This window comes from Anopheles stephensi, chromosome 3 (genome assembly GCF_013141755.1).
Source record: "Anopheles stephensi strain Indian chromosome 3, UCI_ANSTEP_V1.0, whole genome shotgun sequence".
NCBI classification, from domain to species: domain Eukaryota; kingdom Metazoa; phylum Arthropoda; class Insecta; order Diptera; family Culicidae; genus Anopheles; species Anopheles stephensi.
This window is the reverse complement of record NC_050203.1, coordinates 43,123,564-43,146,523: the sequence shown is the minus strand read 5'-3', so window position 1 is coordinate 43,146,523 and position 22,960 is coordinate 43,123,564. Positions and strand designations below refer to the sequence as shown.

The following is a 22,960-nucleotide window of genomic DNA, read 5'->3' as shown; positions in this document are numbered from 1 at the left end:
CAAGTTTCTATACAAATAACATTGAGAGGCTTTGGTCTACCGTTTCCATAAGGGTAGAATGTCCGGGTTCTCTACCATCTCGTGTGAAAACGGCAAGACAAAACTAGATTCAAAAGCGACAGGACTTGACAGTCTTTCACCAGCACTCAAAGTAATCCTTATTCGGGTAATACGATGTTGAATATGTTCATCATAGTAGGTTTTTATCAAGTATGAAATATCCCTTCTTTGGCTCAAAAAAACTTCTTCTTCTTTGGCTCTACAACATTTAAAGGTCTCGGCCTGCCATTTCTCGCTTCTAAGACTTAATTGTATCCGTAGCTGGATGTTTGGGCTGGGCCGTCCGATCTGGATGGGAGTTGAACCCCAGCCCTGCCGTGTAAAGACCGGCGCCGCCATACCATCCCCTAGGAATGAAATTATATAGCATGATAACTCCCAACGCCATCGTTTGAGCGAATGGTGTAAATTCACTTAGAAATTGAGAAGAAGCTGAGACTAGATACGGATAAGGCAAGTATGGGTAACAAAATCGAAGGATCATTTCAATGAATTTTCTGTCCAAAACTGACGAAGTCGAAAGAAACATGCTCAGACGCACGTTAGGTCCCATAAGTGTGATCGGACAATAGAGGAGCCGCTACAAGGATGAAATTTACAACCTGTGACCCTACTATGGCGCAGCGAAACAGACTCGCCCGGATCTCCCGTGAAATAACCATGTCATGAGAAAAGCATCGGACAACCAAACTCGTGAATTTCTAGTTGCTTAAATTTAAAAGAGGAATTGGACCTTTTATTGCAAATCCCTTAAAGTCCTTTTAGGCCGTACACATAGATAGAGGATGGTATGGTGGGACCAACTGAAGTGATGAGGTTGATACGTGCTAAAGAACGGCTGGGATAATGGATTGACAGACGACGGCGCTAGGCCGTCAGCGATATCGAGGATTCCCAAGCCACACCAAGACCGGGAAGTGCTTCTAGCGTCCTATAAGTAATTATCTAGGTAGTAAGTAACTAAGTAACCAAACAGGTAAGTGATAAACAACCCGTTACGGGTAAACTAAATCAAGGAAGCCAATAATAGCAGGCCAACGTCTCATGAGGTTGTCGAATCAATGAAAACGAAAAATATGAAGCAACATGTATTTCATATTAGTTAGCAAAAAAAAATTGAATTGTAGAAATAGCGAGCCTTCATCTAAAAGAGGCCCAAAATTATAAAAAGCCGGACCTGTAGGCAACCTTCATGTAACTCGTGTTAAGCACCAGCTATCATGTCTTCGTCGGTTGCCATGGTAAATACAAATTTCAAACATTTTGTAGCAACACATAGCGTGAATGAAAACACGGTCAAATGCCCTGCCAGTACAGTAACAACACTCGCACTCCTTGGTGTGAACAATACAACAACATACAAATAATCTTGAGGAACATTTGACAAACGGTAACTATAGCTACAAATACTTGTTAATATTTGTTGCTAGTTTAAGGAAGCTGATATTGGAACAGGGCTGTGAGAATATTTTTTGTAAATTTCTGTAAGCTTGTTGGCTGTTGATAAACGTCGCGAAAGGAACCAATTTTCAATAATAGTAAAATTCGTAATGTAAAACGCTTTACTCGACTTGGAAGGCTGGTGTGTTTTGAAACGAAGTACACATTCAGGCGCATGCGTTTTAGTACATGTTCTAATTCCTTACCAGGACGAGGAAAGACGTGTTGTTATTATTCTTCTTAGGCAGGATCCGTAATGCCTCTGAAGATGAGAACGTTTTTCTACCACTCTTCAGTGATGAAGTAAAAACCAACATTTTGCAGTGAGGAACAAACGTATTTTGCAATCCGCTAGAGAGGTTTCGCAACGCGTATAGTATGTGTGGTTAGTTTAAGAAACGCTTGATTACTTGTTTGCACTCTTTAAAACTGTGTAATAAAAGGCTGATAGTACAGTCTGATGTTCAGAAATCAGTGACCGATAAACCATTGTTGGATAATCATGGCTACTCCATCATATAATACTGGGTTCACGCAACCAGAGGAAGAAATATTCTATTCGACGTATGAGCCGACAAAAGAAGGTAGGAGAAATACGCAAATTGCTCTGTGCGGATGCGAAATGAAAGTTTTTATCGTCGCTAATTCAGAGATATGCAGTATTTTCTTATTTTTTTCTAATCTACGGCAAATCAAAATCACATCTTTGCATTGCTCAATCACATCAATGCTTTGACTTTGCATTGCTACATTAAGAGGTTGCTTCACATTGTTTTTCTTTTCTTATTTTCATGTCCGTCTCCAATTTTGATGCCAATCTGCAATCCGATACAAAATCGTGCAACAGAAATTATAGAATACGCAGTGAAAATCGGCATAGATCCCGAAAAGGAAGCCCACATAATTTATCTTGCACGGCAAGGATTGCTACACCCCTTGCCGGAAAACTGGAAACCATGGTACGTAGAATGAATGAATGTGCATGAAGTTTTCTAAATATTATTGGACTTATGGTCTTAACGTTGACTAGCCATCAAATAACATCATTTTGCAATGCGAGCTATGTATTACAGATGCATATGTAGTAGTACGATGTAGTGACTTCATTTTCGGAAAAGAGAGTACATAAGGAATGAAATGCCAAAGAAACCGACAGCTGGTTTTCCAGCTGATGAGAGAACATACGTATGGATTGAGTTTTTTTTATTGCGTTATTAGCTAGTTTCACTAGGAGATTTGAACGTTGAAAATCGTTTGAGCGAATGTTTGTGATATAGAAATTCATAATAATCGTATGAATTGAGGACGGATTTTTTCTATTATGTTGTATAATGTAAAGATTTAGATTTGAAGTGCCAGTGTTTCTGATTCTTTGTCTTAGCAGTACAGCCGATGGAGGTTTGGGCATACCATTACTGGTTTCCTTGACTTAAATTACTCACAGCTGGACTTTTTGTCTGCTGCGTACTGGTGGCCCGTCCGAGTGGGATTTGCTACCGGCGTCCGGTCGTGAACCGGGCGTGCCGCTACTCTGTTGGGATTAGAATATCGACAGGACGTAGCCGCGCCCATACACCGGGGCATATATACAGCAATGGGGGGTAATTTAAAGCCACAGAAAGCTAATCATTCAGGAAAACCTATTCAAAACCAGCTACAAGATAGAGGTAAATCGCAAAATGATTGCTGACTCATAAATTTATGGTATGATTGAATTCCATGGGAAAGTTACACATCTTTCGGTAAGATACCTTTTTAAAAATATTTATTGGATATTAGCCAACAAGAATAACACTGAATGGACTAAAGGTATATCCCCATCGTAAACTGCGGTTTCTCGCTGGACAACGACCAACCAAGACACCGAGTGTCCTGCTTCCGCGAATAAAAAAGAACTTAGTTACACAGGTTTTTAAAAATTATTGGATTATTCTCTCTCACTTTATCTCTCTCTCTCTCTATTTATTTCTTCCCATCTTTATTTGTTGTTATAGTTACAGCAAGCAAGTCAAAGCATACTACTACTATGATCGGATTACAAAGAAATCACAATGGGAGCATCCGATTGATGTGTTGTATCGTGCGAAAGTGGTTGATGCTAGGAAGGCCCTAGCTGTTGACCGATCCGATTCTACGTCGTTCGGTGATTCTGGGTTTCGCAGTTTAAAATCCAACAACAATAAATCCAGTGTCGCTTTTAACGCCAATGATCAACATAATGTGAAGGACCCGGATTGTGGTGGGAGCCTTACTCCGGCAAACCAACAACAGCACAAGGGCAACAAAACCAACCAGGATATAAAGAAGACGGAACAGTTGGCTGCTGCTGCTGCTAGTGCCACTAATTTCACCGCGTCGAGTGCCATTGATGAAAGTGATTCCAACAAGGAGAACAACAGCCAAGATGCTGCTGTCGGTGCCATGAAACACAAAGGTAACTGTGATTCAGAGATCGCTTTGACGAAGAAGCTTTCATTTAACATGGACAGTAACAGTGCTCATGAGGAGAACAGTGAGGTTAAGGAAACCATAAAAATGGCAAACGAAGGTAAAATGAGCTCATCGCTGTACGGGGGATTCACCATCACCGGAACGGGGTCGCAGTTTTTAAAGTCAAACAAAAAGCTTGAGTTCGGAAGCATGGATTTAGGGCGCAAGCCCGAATCAGAGATGAAAGGCATTCTGCGCGACACAAGCTTGAGTTACGTGCGCTCGAAAAGCACTCCCAATGATGATTCTGGAAATGATGAGCGGAAAAGTGTACGCTTTGATATTGATATCAATACTGTAAGGTCAGCAAACGAAATGAAAGCAGGGATGATAGATGCTGATACGACGCTCGGTCAGAAATATGATGATGATGACGATGACGATGACGAAGCAGTCGGCAACGTTTATGGAACTTATGGTGGGGACGAGCGCTTGGAAGACCACGATAAAGACGAGGACGTCAGTGGGGATGGACTGAAGCAAAGTTCTTCGGAATCATCGGAACCAGGTTCGGAGGTATTAACAGGAGTTGGTTTAACGATCGCAAATGAAGGCAAACCCATTTCTAACGCAGCAGTAGCATCAATACCAAGAGCAATGAACAATGCTGTACCGGACGATCCAGAGCTGGATTCGCTACGATTTCTCCGACATTCAATCGACCAGGAACGGGAACGCTACAAAGCGAAACTGGAAGAGGAGTTGCGGTCTCTCGCCCAACAGGAAGAGAGCAAACTTCAAACCGAGCTAACCAACGAGCGCAATCGATACGAAGAACTGCTCTCGAAAGAAAGGCTGCGCCTTAAGGAGCAACATCAGCAAAATATTGATGAAATCAAAGAATTTTATCAGGCAAAGCTAAACGAACTGAAGGCCGACTATGAAGAGGAAAATAACAAAGAATATGCCATGTACCAGGAGACATTACAGGAAGAGTTCGATCGGCGCGTGAAGGAAGTGACAAACACGCACAAGGTAACGATGGCCAATTTGCAAAAAAATCACGATGAAATCGTCGAAGAACTGGAGCGTGATTTGAAGATGGAAGAGGAGCTGCTCAAAAAAGAGCACAGTACCAACCTGTCGGAGATCAAAATCAAATTAACGCACGAGCTGGAGATGGAACGGCAGCGTATGCGAGAGACCGGCGAGGACCGGCTGTACGAGAAGGTGCGCTGCGAAAAGCGTTTGTTGGAGGACAAGTACAAATGTTTGAAGGAAAAGTATACTCGCCTGAAGACGGATGTTCGCATTTCCCTAGAACGCCGCAAGAAAAGGCGTGAACAGCAGCAACAACAGCAGCAGCACAGTTTGCTCAGCAACAGTTACGAAACGGACGATCGCACCAACTCCAAACCATTGCCATCATACTCCTACGAGATTGGAAAAGGCATGTCCGGATCATCAACGACAGCCAAACATATGACGATGTCGGAGAAAATGATGCTCAGCCACCCATCCCAAGCCGTGCCCTCCAAACGAATGCTCGCCACAGCCGATGGTCATGGAGTCGAACTAAAACACAACGTGCTACACTCCAACGGCGCTGCTGGTCCGGTAGAAGCCCGCAAATCGGCCTTCTTGCTGAACAATACCAATAACAATAATAACAATACTCTGAAACATCAGGTTGACGATTCGAGCCAAAGTGAGACCCGCTACTCGAAGCACTACTTCCAAGTGAAGAACATATTCGGCAGCATTCAGCATGAGGATAACTTTAGCTCCGACTCCGAGTTCCATAAAATGAGTTGCGACAATGGAGGAGTGGAGAATTCCTGCAGTAGTTCCTTTACGGGTGCTGTCTCGGCAGCCGCACGTCCAAAGCGAAAGATCTTCACAAAAACCAAATCATCTTCCACCTCGAAATTGAACTCGACTAAGCACGAGCGGGAGCCAGGCACCAAGGCTTACACGCCCGTGGAAGCTCTACGCATACAACTTAAGAAGCTGGAAGAGTTGGAGGACCAAATACCGGACTGTAATCTCGATGCACCGTACCATTTGCGATATCCATTTATTAATAATATAACGAACGTCGACAACTTGAAGCCAAACGCTGCTAACGCTTGTGTGCACGGCGAAACAGGTGAAGCTGAAACAGCGACCACTACCGACCGAAGCGAGTTAGAGTTCTTCAAGCATCGCATTCTGCTCGAACGAGACTCTGTGACGCGAGCGAAAGAATCGTTGCGTGCACAGAAAAATATATTCAAATCCAAACAACGTAACGTTGCGGTCAAGCATGCAACTAAGAACAAGCAAACGGTGGATCAAATATTTCATGTAAGTACCTAGAGAAAACACTTCCTACCCTCTTTCGTAGGTATATAGTGTAGTATCTGTTCTTTTTTCGTTTTGCTTTTTTTTTAATACAAAAAAAACGTATGGTAAGACACGTTCGGTTTCTGTAGCTTAAAATATAAGCAATAAAATTATGTACATCGCCTGAGCTCATCTGGGATAAGGTGCCCTTTCATGGTTTGGAGAAGGATATGCCTCCAAACCATCGTGAATTGTATTAATTTTTGTAATTTAGGTTTTAGCAATACGGCCAGGCCGTTCTTGATGAAGAAACAAAAAATATGTACATCAGTGCCGACCAGGCACGGCTATGGTTAAGCGCGGAGTACCAATTTTTTTACCACATGTAACCAGTAGTCGCTTCCGCCTAAGGAAAGCGAACATGAACGTAGAACGTGTGCGTTGTACGTGTTTTGATGTACCTATTAAAATGCACTGTTAAGAACAATTAAACGACTAATGTACAATTAAAACCCTCGACCAGACATGGCATGGATGGACATGGATAAGTGTGTCCTGGATGAAAGTCACGGAAACCAGAGTTGTTTGGGCAACACCTTGCGAGGTCGTCGTTAAGCTTTCAGAAGCATAAATACAAAAAAATATATGTAAGTTTATATGGGAGTCACAGAAAGCCAGAAACGGCAGGTCGAGACCTTTCGAGGTTGTATTGCCAAGGAAGGAGAAGCTTATATGGGAAGGATTTCGATACACGAACGCACGGGCGGTAAGTTCTGCTGTCGAACTCCCAGCCTCAAAGACGCTGAATGCTGACGACGATGTAGGCCCTGTTTGTTAATCGTTTATTCATTGAAGCTTTCAGTCTCTGAGACCTCATCCGTCTCCTTTGGCGTAGAAGGTCCTCCACGTACAAGTGCATGTAAAAGTTAAATGGAGTGAAACGAAGTGAAAATCGTAAGAGTTTGCGCTAGATAGTCTGTAGATGGTGTCGAGACATATAGACACTTAAATCAGCAGGGATGAAAGTCGTATAATGAAGCCAGCAGGTGAACGTTGTTCTTTCTGGTTTCTGTGTGCGTCATCAAATACGTACGTTTATACAGTGCTAAACTATCAGCAGCAGCTATTTCAAGAACACTAATCTATAAAGGATCATCTATATCAAGCTGTACTTTTTTATTTGCTATTAATATTTTTATTTCTATAAGGAGTTTGACTTATTTTAGTCTTGTCATTCATTCATCTAACAGCTGTTCCTTTTATCGTATCATTCGACAATACATTTTCTTTAGCATTAATAAACACTTTTTGATTCATAAATACAAGCTAGAGCACCTATACATGATTAAAATATGTACTGAACATTGTATTGTTTTCCAACTACACACATATTGTTTTGAATATGGTTGTATAGCTTAAAACAGAATATGTGCAAGCAATTCAGACATGTTCCAATTGCGTTTATTGTTGGTCTCTAAACAAGCCTCATCGCGGAGTAGCAACCATTAACGACGTGTTCCCATTTTTTGTATTTGCAGGAAGAAAAAGAGTTAACCGAGATGGAAGTGTCGCTGCATCGTACACGAGCATTGCTCGGAGAGAAAGTAATACGGTTACGGCACCTTGAAAATTCATTACAAAAACTTTCAGAAAAAGAGCACCCCATGCGGCCAGGTACCCGAGATATGCCACTGCAGAAGCAGAAAGAAACTCTGAGCGATTTGTCATCGTATTCGAGTTCGGGTTTCAGTAGCACTGATATACCTACTACCGAACAATACGGTCGCCTGCAGACGAGAGCAGCATCCGGAAGAAATGCCGAATCCACCGATACAATTGTGTGCTTGAAGCATTTGCACAGCGAGATACAGGAAATTTGGAGTTTGCTGAGTAAGTGTAACCATTTGATTTAAATCTTGCATTCTGATATAGCTGTGTTCAGTGTTCCAGTCGTACACTCTGGCCAAACTTTCCACAAGTACTCGTTGGGTCGTATGAGTTAAAACACGATACCCTTCCTCATTATCTTTTAACTTTCCTACGAATTGGACAGATGGATATTGTAATGGTGCGTCTTTTTGCAACGCTGCAATTCCAGATCCAGGCAGTGGCGGCCCACCCGTGATGCGGTTTGGAGAGATGGACTTTCTTAATAACACCGCAACGCTACAGTACAATGCAATGTCCGGTGGTAAACAGTGCTGCGACATTGTTCTACCGCAGACAACTGCAACTTCATCCTTTAGCCAGACGCCAGTCGCCATTTATGCAGCAGGGCAGCAACCATCTCCTAATTATGTGCAAAACCAACATCATTACACGATCTCTTTGCTCGAGAAGACTCGAGATCTTAAAAACTGGCTTCGACAAGCAAAAACTGAGCACGAAGTCTTGAAAAAACAATCCCATGGCAGTTCGGAGACGGGCGTTCAAAATATTCACATTTAAGGGAGGATGTTGATGTGCGTTACGTACTAAGTGATTCGTTTATCGTTAAAGCTGTCGTTGCTTACGAGCACCAAAAACAAACCAAAAAGCGGTATACTTTAAAGATATGGACACGAAAACATACTCCACCTTTAATGAGCAGAGCACGTACATCATTTTAGTGTAAATCTTTCCATTTTTCGACTAAACAGTGATATTTATAGATAGAGGTTTGATGTTGAGTTTTGAGTTCATTCGGTCTGGTACGAAGAAACTTTGCTGACTCTAGTCCAGATAATACATGAGTGAAGGTGTAATCGGTCCGATATTAGTTTTCAAAAATCAACAACTTTCGTCCTTGGCATATTACAGTGGGAGGCCAACTACAATTGTGAATTACTTCTAGTCAAATCGTAAACCCTCCAGTCTGGCAAACATTGGAACAATTGCCGTTTCGAGTTTTTCTTTCTGGATACACGTGTCAACGAACATAATTCATTCCACATATTGAAGTGTTCGAACTTTCCGTTATTCTTATGATTTGTGATATTATTACGCATTGATAATGCTATTAGGGGGTAATGACAACAACATAAGGATTAAACTACGATACGATAGTAAATACGACAAGGGGAGAACATGATGCAGGAGCAGTTCACTAAGAACTATGCGACGATTGACTGAGTGATGATTAAAAGCAAAAGCAGGTTTAACGTCTGTGAATTAAGTTTTCACTGCGAGGGATGCCTTGGGCAGATATATGCCTAGGGTAGCAAGCAGTGAAACCTAACCGTCCCTGCTGAAAATAAATGCTTAAAGATTAAACATTTTGCCACAAATTTTACAACCAACCACCCAATGCCCCACTACCGCCCCTCCAATTGTTAATTCGGCCGGCAAACACAGTCAACGTTAGTCTCTAGACCAAACTTTAAATCGTGTGTATCGTGTGTCTGTGTGTGTGTGTATGTTTGCCTAGCATTATGAAACTCACCGTAATAGGAACACTCCACGTTTGAAAGTAGAAAATAAACGTTTAGCAGCGTTTCAATCAAACAGCATGCATTACCCCAAAACACTGTGCGTGAGGCAAAGATAGGGAAAGTGCAGAACGCATTTAACTTAATTTATTCAAACACTAACCACGTGTATAGTAAAGACGGCAATTTTATGATTGGATTTCTTCGCAAACATCATATGTACGTAAAGTTCAATACAAAAAATACTCTAACGAATTACTCTCACGGCAACACAGTTTATTGAAAACAAAACGAAACATGGGCGCAAAACCGCAAACGGAGAGAGAAGTACGCGATTGCAAACGTTTGAAATGTTCTGAAAGCAGTACACGCAACTCGATAACTTTACTAACAAGACAAATACAGAAGTGTTTAGTTGATATTGTAAAAGCGTCCATTCTTTTTGTAGGCTCCTGAGATGAAATGGTAAACAAAGCTGATTGACATGGTTATATAGTAGCCGATGATATTGGGCTAGTTTAGCGTTTCATCTAAGGAGCCTACAAAAAGAATGGATGCTTTTACAATATCAACTGAAAGCCCCCCGTAATTCCTTAATTCAGTGCAAAGTAGAGGCAAGTTTGCAAAAACCGAAAAACAAAGAAAACCAAGCCAGAAATTAATACTATACTAACCAACAATAGTGTATCTAGTCTATAGACTTACATAAAGTTAATGGGCTCAAGTGTGAAATAAGAATCCCTCGCTCACGGGCACTCACTTTTTGGAAACTTAGTTACTCTTGGTATCTTTTTGCTGCTTTTTACTATTAGTATTTATTTATTGATTATTTATTATAATTATTAATTATATTTATAAACAAATCACATTTTGGTCTAACCTACAACTACATTTTAGCTATCTCATTAGAGAAAAGTGAGTGCCCGTGAGTCGCGAGCGGAGTCTTTATTCAGACTTTAACCAGGTAAAGTTCGTTTCAGCCGATGAAGTAAAGAATGCCACCAAAAAGTAGTAGCAAAAAAATACAAACACAAAGTAATTTATCAATGTCATTAATAAATTTAAAAACCCCACAAATCGAAATATGATGAACGCAATTCAGATTGTTGTAGGAGAAACAGTTGCACAATGGATCAACTTGTTAAGTTATTTTGGGATAGTTTCTTTAAATAGATACACACATTCTAATATACACACTGTTTTTAAGCTGTTGGTTTCTGTTACTTGACGTGTTGTTTTTTTTTTGGTTTAAAAAGCTTGACGGTTTGCCAAATTACAAGCCTCATATCGCATAACGACAATCAGTCGCACACAATTCAAAAACAAATCTGAAGAGCCACAACACTACTCACTTTCCGTTTCGGGATGATCGGGTGATCTCTAGTAAAATCAATGCAATCTACTAACTTTTGAGGATTATGCCACGCCGTTCGTTACATACGATCGTCCAGTCCAATGTGGCAACTGTTGATTTATTTGTTGTGGCCTATTGCCATCTATTGTGTTGCTTGCTTACCACGCAAAAACCGAATGTACCTATAATTTATGCTTTCTTTGCGTTTCAACCTCCGTTTTATTTCATTTTATTTTATTTTTCTAATCGAATGAGAGCGTATGTGATATTTGATGGAATAGAAAATATGATAAATAGCCAGCAACATTTTCCCAAATCTGAGCACTAAATTGTGTTACTGTGAAACTTTAACTTACCTATAGTACATTGGTGGACCATGACCTTAATGAATGGATAGAATAATAAATGACACATGCATATTTGTTTCCAAGTTCTGTAGCAAACGAATAAAGCTGTCTTTTAAATTAACACACTGCGAGTCAAATAGTTTTATTCTGCATGTGCACGCTACGTTTGTACTGAGCCAAAAGCCATTTGTAAATAGTAACATTATTGGACATCCGCTGCTGCACAGCATTAGTATCGTCAGTACTCATCATAGATGGGCTCTGCAATTAAATGAGACGTAGTTTCCGATATAAACTATAATCTGCACCATTGTAGTATTCGAGTCATGAGTACAATTTACAGATTGTACTAGACGTTGTTGCACTTTCTCGATTCCTGCTCAAGATGAAATCTACAGTTGTCAAGTAGAAGTGGACAATTTTTAAAACATTGCAATACGCTGGTTTTGGACTGACAGTACTGCAAAATATCGTTGAATGTCTGCGTTCATAAATGACGCGATCATTATTAGTCCATATCAGAATACGTATGGAACACGGTCGGAATACGGAATGTTCCGGCCAGGCCTTATGATGATTTTTGCTAGGAGTTGCAAAGCTGGCTGCATTTCTCCACACCCTGACTGCATTCGATCTCCCTCAGGTCTGACTCCACTTGATCCAGCCAACGTGCTCGCTGTGCGTCTCTACGTCTCGTGTCGAATGGGTCGCTGACGAGCTACTTGCTGGAAGTTGCATGAGGGGCTTATCCTTTCGGCCGTGGCAATCGTTCGGATGTCTGCATCGCCAAACAGCTCAGCTAGCTCGCTAACTCATTCTCCTTCTCCACACTCCCTCCACTCGCACACACCGCCAAAGATAGTCCGTAGCACTCACCGTTCAAAAATGGCGAGTGCATTGGTGTTCTCCGCCAGCATAGTCTAGGAATCGTGCCCGTAGAGGACTTCCGGCCGTATCAGTATGCGATATATGGCGCATTTCATGCGTTGTAGGACTGTTCTGGATCTGAGGAGTTTTTGGATCCTGCAGTAGGCACGATTCCTCTGAACTCTCGCTGCTTACGTTGTTGTCCGAAGTGACGTTCGTGCCAAGATGGAAAAGTTTCTCTACTACCAATATTCTGCTTCCGAGTCTTGCTCTATCACGGTCAGAGCATCCGGTAAGTAGGTACTTTGTCTTCGGTACATTGATCCTCAATCCAATCCTATCGGCATCGCATTTCAGTCGGGTGAAGCGTACACCGCTGCAGGTGTCCGTCCGATGATGTCGATGTCATACGTACCTGCTTCCCTTGGAATCGATACAGCTACATAGTGATCGATAGTTCGGTCCGATCTATGGTATAGTAGGCTGCCTTTGAAGTCGATGAACAGGTGGTGCGTGGGGATCTGGTACTCCTGGCATTTTTGGAGGATCTGTCGTTGAGTGAAGATTTGGTTAGTCGTGTATTTGCCTCAAGCAAATCCAGTCTGATAGCAAGGGGCGCAAGTCTGCAGAAGAGTATGCGGGACAGCATCATGTAGGAAGCATTCAGGACTGTGTTGGCTAGGGTGTTAGCCCAGTCCAGTCTGTCGCCCTTTTTGCACTGGGTGAATGATATCCGGCTTCCGCTCGTCCAGTAGTCCTTCCTGGTCTCATATCCTGACAATCAGCCGATACATGATCTCGGCAAGCCTCTTCGGGCTTGCCTTGAACAGTTCTGCCACCAGCCTATCACTCCCAGCCGACTTGTGAGATTTTAGCTGTCTGATGGCACTGATGACTTCATCCGAGAGTGGCGGGGGCACATCGTAATTGTTCTGCTTTCTGCGCCTGGTCCATTGTCTCCTGCATCTGCTCCGTTTAGGTGACCGTTGAAGTAGCACCTTCACCTGTCGATCTCCTTTCGCCTGCCTGACAGGATATCGATCACATCGTTGCGGCACATGGCGATCATGGGAGTAATACCGCTTCGTGCCGCATTCAGCATCCTGTAAAATTTGCGAGTTTCCTCCGACTGAGAAAGCTGCTCAACCGACTCCTCGAAGCTGCGCTGCTCGTCCTGTTGTTGCATTTTCGGTCGTATGTATTTTTCCATGTTCTGCCGAGTCTCGCGCTGGAGCATTCTGGAACGCGCTGCATTCTTCTCGGATAGTGCTCGCTTACACTCATCGTCAAACCATTCCTTGGTGGACCAGTGGTCATTAAGATCATTAAGGTCGCCTCGGTAGCGGTGTCCTCCGCCAACGCTTCCCCAAGTGCAATCGCGAAGTCCCTCGCCACATCAGCTTGCCTCATGCAATCCGTACTAGGCTGATTCTACAAAGCTACAAAGGCTACAAAGAGTAGGTTTGAGTCGACGTTTGATCTTCTGTAGGTCCGTACGTCAATAATATTCAACAAGTGCCTTCCATCGGGCGGTCCGGTGGCCGAGGCGACAGCGGCGATCGTCTTCACACGGCAGGGCCGGGGTTCAAATCCCATCCAGACCGCCTTCCCGTACGTAGGGCTGACTACTTTTCTACGGGTAAAATTCAGTCACAGAAAGCCAGAAATGGCAGGCCGAGGCGAATGGGTGCCAAAGAAGAAGAAGAAGAAGCCTTCCATCGATGAGAACGTGGTCAATCTGGGAATGTGTCCTGTTGTGGTGATCTCGAAATGTAGCTGAACCGTGGTGTATGCTGGAAGAAGGTGCTGCGAATGGCCATGTGCTTGGAGGAGGCAAAGTTTATAAGGCGAACCTTCTTTTGGTAAGCTTGTATAACTCCTCCCGTACGACCTGAGCATTAAAATCTCCGATGACTACCTTCACATCATGTTGTGGACAGCGGTCGTACTTTCGCGTCTTTCATGTGCGCCATGAACGCCATTAGCTTAGTAGTTCATGGAACTTACAGAAAATTTCTACACCGGTTTTTTTTTTGTCTTGTGATATGTCTACCTCTAATGGTCTAATGGGATTAACAATGATAGACCATCACAATATTTCAACGTGAAACAACGGTTGTAGACGTGAGTGCACTCCAGACTTCTTTAAACATCATCAGTAACTAGCATAATTCATCTAGAGCTGGTAACACTTAGTGATTCGATGTGACTCAGTGATCGAACATAGTAATTCAAACATTCGAAATACGGAAATTGTTAACTTATTTTGAAATAAAATCATCCGAATCACACAATCGTTCACCAGATAATTTCATTGCCTGTTCAATCGAAGAAAATCGTCCGCGTGAACCAGTATGCAGCAATCAAAACTCCCAATGCTTCGTAAGTGGAAACCTTATCATCGAACCTGTTAATGCCGATTGTCCTACTGACGCATATACATCCAACAAAACAGTCAACATTTAATAACAGAAAACATCATCATCGATCCAAGTGAGCAGTACATTCGGTTACTCATCGAATCTCAGGCGCATCAAACCTTTCAAATGAAGATTACAGCATCGAGCGGCTGGAAGGGGAATACGAATACGAACGATAGTAATAAGGTAAATGTGCAATTTTCAAAAGCATTTGACTTGCCATCTACAGAAAAACCGAATCTACAAATCACGTTTCTACCCCGATTGTGACTGCCGGAGAAAGATTGCAAGAAATAAATCTGAAAGGGGAGGAAAACTTCGGCAGCAGGAAGAACGGAAACGCAAGGCTGTGCAACGTCAAGAAGCCAAAAAACTAAAACAGAGGCCCGTTTCTTTTTGTTAAAATAAAGGAATGATTCCTTTGGATATTAACTTCTGAGTTATTTGAGCAACTTTAAGTTATTTTTTATCACGATCAAGTTTTATTTACAAAAGGAACTGAAAACAATAGCACGCTTCGTCAGCCGATGAAGGTTGCCGTAAAACGTGAACAATTTTGCATATGCGTTAAGTTGCGAGTTTTGATAAATGACATACACTGACAGCTTCTTCTGCCTTAGCACTACAACCTCGAGATGTTTCGGCCTGCCATCAGCCTGGCTTCCGGTGGCTTGATTTTACCCCCTAAGCAAAGTAGTCAGGCCTGCGTACGGGAAGGCGGTCTGGATAGGATTTGAACCCCGGTCCTGGCGTGTGAAGACAGGCGCCGTTATCGCCTCGGCTACCGGACCACCCCGGATGTATATAAAGGATAAATAATGCCACGATTTCAACCATCATCGATATCTACTATCCCATAGCTCAGTAATAATGTGATAAATTTTCTGTTGGTTCCTGTGTTGTTCTTGAGCCCACGCATAGCCTTCCGTTGGATAGTAGTTGGACTACAAATAATGTACCTGTAAAGGATAGAAAACAAATTCAAACGCAGGACAGCGCCTAAAACACTTTCCTCCATTTCGTCTACTATGAATATATTTATTTTATGATGACATTATAATGATTGCCATTCGTATTCGTAGCTATAGTCTAACACATATCTTTCTTCAATGAAATAATATATTTACGGCGATTTTGTTGCAGCTCATGGTCACAATGTCTTTTGCGTTCGAATGTTTGCTTATGAGTTCGAGTGTTATTCGCATGAGTATTCCACTTACTAGCTCCGTAAGGCACTTAAGTTTTCGAATTTGATCTACATTTGTTCAGCAAACTATCTAAGCGTGTGTGTCTTTTGCCTATGTCTTCACCGATAGTGTGAGTTATGTCTTTTGATTTGCTTCCCATTTGCATTTCCAGTTGCGACCAGGCGAAGCAGATGAAGAAGAGATTTTATATAAATTAAGATTATTTTCTGTTTCTGTTGTTAATGTTGGGAATGGGAATTGACGAACGGAAACCTCCCGTGCCTTGAACTTTCACCTTGTGCTTCGATAATTCCGTAGTGGTTAATAGTATATGTTATTGCACCTTTCTACCACGTGGGAATAGGACGGTTTGCGTGACGCGTGCACATTGTGTGTTTAGATAAAGTAAAAAAAAGAAGTAAAATTTTGCAACACTAAGATTCGTCAAACTTCAACGACTCACGTTTATCACTATTTTATAACAATTTAACGATATTTTATGCACAATAGCTTAGATAAATGTCGCAAGAACTAAAGATTCACAGTACCCATGTTATGTTTTTTCCCTTTTTGTTTTTCTGTTTTGTTGTTGTTTTGTTTTGTTTCTTAATGAAGGATTCGTAGGTGCGAGCTTTTCGCTGATGCTTTCTGAGAAAAGTTGCTAATGTTAACGTGCTCTTTTAAAAAGCAAAGGGAAAGGCCTATCAAATGCAACAACGTAACGTCGTTTTGCTGTGCACCTTTTATTTAATGTCGCGTGTTGTTGTTGAAATATTTCCGGGAGTAAAATAGGCATGTAATCAGTTGCGCTCGTTATTTGACTCTGATTTGATTTAGACAAATTAGCGGAATTTAATAAGCTTCCTAATAAAGGAGCGTGAAACGGTTAATCTTAGGTGTGCAATGGATCTAAAAACTCTTTGCTGCCGGCATTTATCACATAAATTTGTTACCGGTAGGGTTGATAGCACAGAGTACGACGGGGCCGGTAATTTGGCGGAAGCCCGCTTGACACGACTGGACCGGTATCATGTCTCTATCCAGCTACTGAACGACTACCAAGAAACTCTGAGTTTATAGTCTCCAAAAAAAAAAAAACAGAAGCTCTGTTACATTGCTTTATGAAAATCAAACAGTCAACTGCCACGCGTGCCGCCAATTGTCAAACATGCTTCCCCCCCCCATACACCACACTATAGTATGGCCGGCATGGTCAAAGTATTCAGCTGAAATGTAATATTGCCTGGTTTAATTTTGCACATTTTGATTCAAAAAGATTCAGCTATAATACAGTAAAACAAAAACAAAGAAGCTAACAACAAATTACCATGCTGAAGATTCGCACTCGGACACGCATTTTTTGTGAAGTATGAAGGTCGTGCAAGTTGGGGATCGAGCATAAAAATAAAGCGTGACGAGATTAAAGTGGACGGAATATTTCATGGACATCGGGCTCAGTGTAAGTCGCGTTCTCACATGTGGATGGAAGCTGCGGTGTACCGTGCCTCGCCACGTCGCCATAGCCACTTGTTGGGACGATACTGCAATGAAATCGTACGACATTACTTTATTACATTAATATTTCGCTGTTTATATTAATTTAACCTATCAATACGGCATCAAGCCGGCTTGCTAGAAATATAAATAAATCATTTTAACCTACACGTTCAGGAAGAATCATCAAATAATTAGAGAAAAAGACATTTGAAAAAATCTTCGAAACATAAATTTACTTCCAGTAGCAATAAATAGCAAACGAAATTTGGCTTAATTTTTCTTTAATTTTCCAAAGTGACTAAAGACTTTGGACTAGAGACTCATGCAGTAACTTTTGTAGCTTATTCAACAACAACAAAAGCTAAAATTAAAAAAAAAAAACATAATAAAATTTTGCAAAGATAAAAGATGCAAAAGATAAAATATTGGCACATTTTTGAGGCAACAACAAAAACAGCTCATTTTGGTGGTAAATGCAACTGTGCGGCTTTAAATATGTAAAAATAAAAATAAATGAATAAAACAAAATACATCAACACAATTTTCTTCAGAATAAAGTCAGGATAAATTTGAGAGTACCGAACATGGAGTTGCTCTCATATCAAATGGGACATCGTGCAATCAGGGGCCCCGGTGCGTACATACAGTATTACAAAATAGTACAGGTGAAATAGTGTTCTGCAAAAGCACTACTCACTGTGTGGAACTAGTGAAATGTAGAAACTCTTTCTTATTTTGCCATATTTTGCACGGTTAAGAAAACCCGGTTATTAACCATTCGCAACAATTCGTCCTTGATTGTTGGTATGCAACTACTTATTCGTAAAGCAATGCCGAGCCCCCTGCCTTGTAGGTAGGTGCCGAGATTTCGATGAGAATAACTGTGGATGATTATCACCAACTGTGGATTGCATTCCACCAGCGGCCCTGCTAACAAACACTGATTTACGCAGGGGTGATGTACAGATAGGTGACCGCACCTTCGAAGTCGTCCAAAACTTCACCTATCTGGGGTCAAAAGTCAGCACCGACAACAACATTGATGTTGAGTTACGCGCACGGGTGCTGGCTGCCAACCGGTCATACTACAGCCTGAGGAAACTTTTCCACTCTAAATACCTGTCGCGACGGACGAAGCTGGGACTGTATAGAACATTTATAATCCTAGTACTCACATACACCTCTGAGACATGGACTCTGTCCAAAACTGACGAAGCCCTCTTAGCCGCTTTCGAGAGGAAAATGTTCAGAAGGATTTTTGGCCCCGTATGCGTATGACAATGGAGGAGCCGCTATAATGACGAGTTATAACACCATCGTGCAGCGAATTAGACTCGCCAGGCTCCGGTAGGCTGGTCACGTCATGAGAATGACACCGGACGACCCAGCCCGTAAAGTCCTTTTAGGCTGTCCACACGGACAGAGGAGGCGTGGTAGGCCTAAATTGAGATGGAGTGATGTATCGAGGATTGTTGCAGCAGGCCAAGACCGCAAAGCGGTTGTAGCGCCTGATAAGTAAGTAAGTAAAAGGATTGCATATAAATTGCAAGACCAATTCCTAACTATTTGGTCCTTAAAACCGATGGCAACATGTTCGAATGCTGGGAGTATGTTTGGTTTCTTGTTTGTTTGTTTGTTTTTTTTTCTTGGTCGCTCTTAGCAGCGTGGAGAGAACATCAGTAAAATTAAATAAGACTACAAACCTTTTTCGACTTGAGAATCTTGAGAAGGCAAGCGTTTAAAAGAGAAGCAATGTAAACAATGTTAACAGCTCATCTGTTCTTTGACGGTGGGTTAGTAAATTTGAAAAAAGAGGAACAACATTCTGCATTCATCGTACTTACCCTAATTAACAGCTGACCACTCTTTGTGTGCGGGTTCCGATATGCGTACAACACCCAACAGCCGGACATGAGAAGGATGCCAAGGATAATCAGCATAGACACTAGCAGCTTACTACTCGACCCACTGGGCATGTCCGACGTGTGATAGACATGTGCTTTGTTGACGAAATCATCGCTCTTGGAACCTCGGTAAACATCACTGCCATTCAACACAACACCGTTCGGAGCGGTGCTTTGGTCCAGCTTCCGATCTTGAGTTGGCTGTTGATTATCCCGACCATTGTTGGTAATGTTGTACCTGTTTGCGTTTGGTTTGGTAGTTGCTTCCACCGATTCTCCATAGTTGTTGCCTTTCTGACCAAGTGCCGGGCAGGATTGTACCTCGGAAATCATGGTCGTTTCACATCCTGCGGGAGGGGTAAAATTTTCGATCATCACACACAGGTGGCTCCATGTACCGCGTGCCTTTGCATTTATTTACCTTTATGTACCCAGTCTTGTCGTTTGCGATCGGTACCGGTGGAACACCGATTGATCGTCGGACACCATAAGCACTAGAATAAGAGCGACACAATGTTTGCAGCATTGTAATAGTTTCATGTAACAGAAATACACTCTCATTTACCTCGAAATCAGCTCCCTCGTGAGAAATGCACGATGCACAATCTTTGAACGAAAAGCAGGTGGGCAGAGCTGTTAACGTGATGATGGTATCGTTTTGTACTTCAGTTTGGCCAAAGTTCACTCGATGATATTCGTAGATGGTTTTCTGTTTCGTACCTGTAATCAGAGCGTCATTTAATGTCAAACACATCGACTAAATATGAATCAAAGCTTAAGCCTCTTCTGTTAGCGTCTTCTTCCTCCTTGACACGCACTACAACCTGGAAAGATCTCGGCCTGCCATATCTGGTTTTCAGTGACTTGTTTTTACCCATAAGTAAAGTATTCAGCTCTGCCTACGGGGAGGCGCGGTCTGGTCTGGATGGGATTTGAACCCCCCTCGGTCGTGGCCGTGTGAAGACCGGCGCCGCTGTCGCCTCTGCCACCGTCTCCCTCGGTCTTTTGTTAGCAAATCACCGATCATGGAAAGACTTGGACTGATTGGACTTTACGGGGCGAATCTAAATATTTGTGTTTTAATTGACAACAACGGGAATGGACACGGGAGTGATTGCGTACTACACCTTCCGGTTGGCTCATCCTAATCCCAAGGAACTTACTACAGATACTGGCATAATCTAATCCAATCGGCAAGCATCATACACACCCCAAACGCTACAGTTAAACGAGCTTTACTTACGCATAATTGTTTTATCAATGATGTACGCATCGGAAAGTCCTATCTTGACCGGGTGATTTTTGGTAAGCGGGGTTTCAAATATCTGCTGGATGCTGATGGGAATCTTCTTGTACGCAAACACAATATCACCCGACTTGTTCAGCGTTACACTGAACGTAAATGTGCCGTTATTTGGCCGATCCTGCAGAATAACATTCTCCCAAACAACAATGAACGTTTCACCTAAAATAGAATGCAACTTGAGTGAGTTTCGTAGCAACAGCCTTTGGTTTTATGACTTCGCATTACCATCATCACGATACTTCACGAGCGAGCTGTTGGACAATGCCGTATCGAAATTTGCCATTAAAGGAGCTATGTACTGTGTTGACGCTAGCCACGAATGCACATAATCGCCTGTATATAGGAACCCTCCGCTCGCAATTGTAATGTTTCGAATGGGAAAACCATAGAAGGGAAACTCGAACGACAAAAGCATGGTCTAGAAGAAAAAGGGAAAGATAGAAATAGGGATGTAGAAGAGCCGTTGTTTTCTTTGACATGAGTTGCGTATGGAAATAAAAAAATCTATTCAATTCTATTTCTGAAGGGCTAGTTTGCCCTTCAACTCGAAATTGAGATTATTCCATTTGAACTGAACTTTATGTAAGCATAACAATCATCTTTGCTTCGTAATGTTTTATGAGTAATGTGCCTATTCTTTATGTAGTTGATGCAAAGCTGTATAATACGCTGTTGGATAATTATAGCCAAATATAGCTAGGCCGATCTGAACCGGTGATGCTTTTACAATTCGAAAGCAGAAACGGCAGCTGTAAGTAAATCAGTGCAATTTGTTGTGTGGTAGCAAAAAGTGCGTTCGTTTTTCAGTGCAAAAAGGAATGTTACCGGCAAAGCTTCCAATGCAGGGTCAACAAAAGATAGAGCTGCAATGAAATACGGTCGGGTTGGGAGAAATGATACATACTGTTGCTCGGCGATGCGAATTCGAAAGCAGCATATTGACGGTCAAGTTCGTGGTTATCTTTTTCCAAAATTCTTCACTCATCGCCTTATCGGTGGACCAGGTGCTCTTGTAGTAGAGATGATTATCTTCAAACGTTTTTGTTATGTTATGCTCTTGCAGCGTGCTGTTCAATTCAGCCTCAGTGCGCTCGATCGTATCGATGTTGATTGTATCACTGATTGGATCACGTCCGGGAGATTCCTGCAAACGGTTAACGGTCGAGCATTATGGTTGGATTCAGTTAAAACCTCGTGCTTTACAAACACTCAAGCGATGTAGCACTCACTTGCACTAAAGATGCATTAAGACCAGCGGCCGTACCCAGCAATTTTGTCGCCGTGTTGAGAGCAGTTTTGTTCACACTGTCACCGTCGAGCGCGTACTCTTTCCGCTGGCCCGTGCCATTCACTCCGAGCAAATGTGTGGTTTCCTCGTTTATGTTCAAAGGGCCGGGCAATTGTTGCATTTTTTTGGCATTTAATTGTTCCTGGTAAAGTTTTAGCTTGGCAAAACTTTTCTTGTTCTCGTCCAACGGCACCACTGATCGATTCGATGCCGCTCCTCCCATCTCGGGCTCGGTGGTGGTGTCACTTTTTTTACCCGGAGCTGCAACAGACACTGGCACCGAGAAGCTGCTACCCAGTTCCGTTAAATCGGTTTGCAGGTATTTTCGAGGCACTAGAACGATCGGAAGCGGTAGAAAAAAAAATACATGATGTAGTATCGAAATCTGCGCTGCATGCATTCCGGCAGTATGTACTTGCAGCTTCCCGAAATTTCATAATTTTTTACCACATCAACGTCAGACGACATTTACCTTTTACACAAACATACTGCTGGTAATGCGACAACAGTATTAACCAGAAGAGAGAGTTGCTAATAAAACATATCATTCGCCTCGTAGCAGTCGCCATTTCTGTTCACCACTTTTATCGCCACCGTTCGCTGCGTTTCACGCGAGCAAGATCGTCGGCTATGTTGCAAGATTGCGCGAGATTAAAACAGGAGGAGCAACAAAAAAAATCGATTTGCGATCTGATTTTGCTAGCTGCCTCCGTAGGCCACAAATGGTTACCACTCTAACACGCTTAGGTCGGCCTTTACTCAGCCACACACTCTCGCAGTAGCAAACAAACCATTCGTTGTTTCTTTAAGTTGACGCGTGTTCAGTCTATCTTTCAATTAATTATGTACACTCTTCACCATTTCTTCTGGATTCTTTTTTACATCCTATTTACATCACCTTTTCTACAATCAAATCACGTTTATCCGTGTTGCTGGATTGCCTCCGATTAACCGTGCCCGGATGTTGGGAAGTCGAGCATCAGCTCGAACATGTTTTTCGAACATGAAATTCAAATTTCAATTGTTTTCAAACAAGCGTTGGTAACGTAATTTCATCACAGAAGTAGCACGATTAGCGTTTTAAAACGTTTCAACGCCGATATGAATTTCATCGAAAGGGTGTGACTG

The 22,960-nt window shown here is 42.2% G+C and overlaps 2 protein-coding genes across 4 annotated transcripts; one reads left to right on the top strand and one right to left on the bottom strand.

Annotated features, from left to right (window-relative positions):
* Window positions 1–358: 358 nt before the first annotated feature.
* LOC118510091 lies at window positions 359–11,484 on the top strand. Its single transcript, XM_036051507.1, has 5 exons — window positions 359–2,084; window positions 2,348–2,459; window positions 3,495–6,276; window positions 7,794–8,145; window positions 8,354–11,484. Exons 1-5 carry the CDS (start codon window positions 2,003–2,005, stop codon window positions 8,701–8,703), a joined length of 3,678 nt encoding a protein of 1,225 aa, XP_035907400.1. The 5' UTR covers window positions 359–2,002; the 3' UTR covers window positions 8,704–11,484.
* A 4,179-nt stretch (window positions 11,485–15,663) lies between these two features.
* LOC118510090 (plexin domain-containing protein 1) lies at window positions 15,664–22,755 on the bottom strand. 3 transcript variants are annotated; one of them, XR_004905964.1, is made up of 11 exons: window positions 22,305–22,755; window positions 21,774–22,165; window positions 21,449–21,688; window positions 20,770–20,962; window positions 20,482–20,703; window positions 19,804–19,958; window positions 19,660–19,732; window positions 19,179–19,585; window positions 19,038–19,055; window positions 17,165–17,378; window positions 15,664–17,063 (listed from the first exon to the last, which is right to left on the bottom strand). XR_004905964.1 is itself a non-coding variant. In XM_036051504.1 (10 exons), exons 1-10 carry the CDS (start codon window positions 22,399–22,401, stop codon window positions 17,310–17,312), a joined length of 1,866 nt encoding a protein of 621 aa, XP_035907397.1. In that variant the 5' UTR covers window positions 22,402–22,755; the 3' UTR covers window positions 15,752–17,309. The 3 variants fall into 3 exon arrangements, 2 of the variants coding, with proteins under 2 accessions (XP_035907399.1, XP_035907397.1); XM_036051504.1 differs by having other exon boundaries at window positions 15,752–17,378; XM_036051506.1 differs by lacking the exon at window positions 19,038–19,055 and having other exon boundaries at window positions 15,664–17,378.
* Window positions 22,756–22,960: the final 205 nt, after the last annotated feature.

Coding starts and splice junctions, on each gene's coding strand:
- LOC118510090 (XM_036051504.1), bottom strand. CDS start 22,401: ATGGCGACTGCTACGAGGCGAATGATATGTTTTATTAGCAACTCTCTC. Junction 22,166..22,304: donor GCAGTATGTTTGTGTAAAAG/GTAAATGTCGTC, acceptor CGATCGTTCTAG/TGCCTCGAAAATACCTGCAA. Junction 19,733..19,803: donor ACGAGGGAGCTGATTTCGAG/GTAAATGAGAGT, acceptor CTCTTATTCTAG/TGCTTATGGTGTCCGACGAT.
- LOC118510091 (XM_036051507.1), top strand. CDS start 2,003: ATGGCTACTCCATCATATAATACTGGGTTCACGCAACCAGAGGAAGAA. Junction 2,085..2,347: donor GTATGAGCCGACAAAAGAAG/GTAGGAGAAATA, acceptor ATCGTGCAACAG/AAATTATAGAATACGCAGTG. Junction 6,277..7,793: donor CGGTGGATCAAATATTTCAT/GTAAGTACCTAG, acceptor TTGTATTTGCAG/GAAGAAAAAGAGTTAACCGA.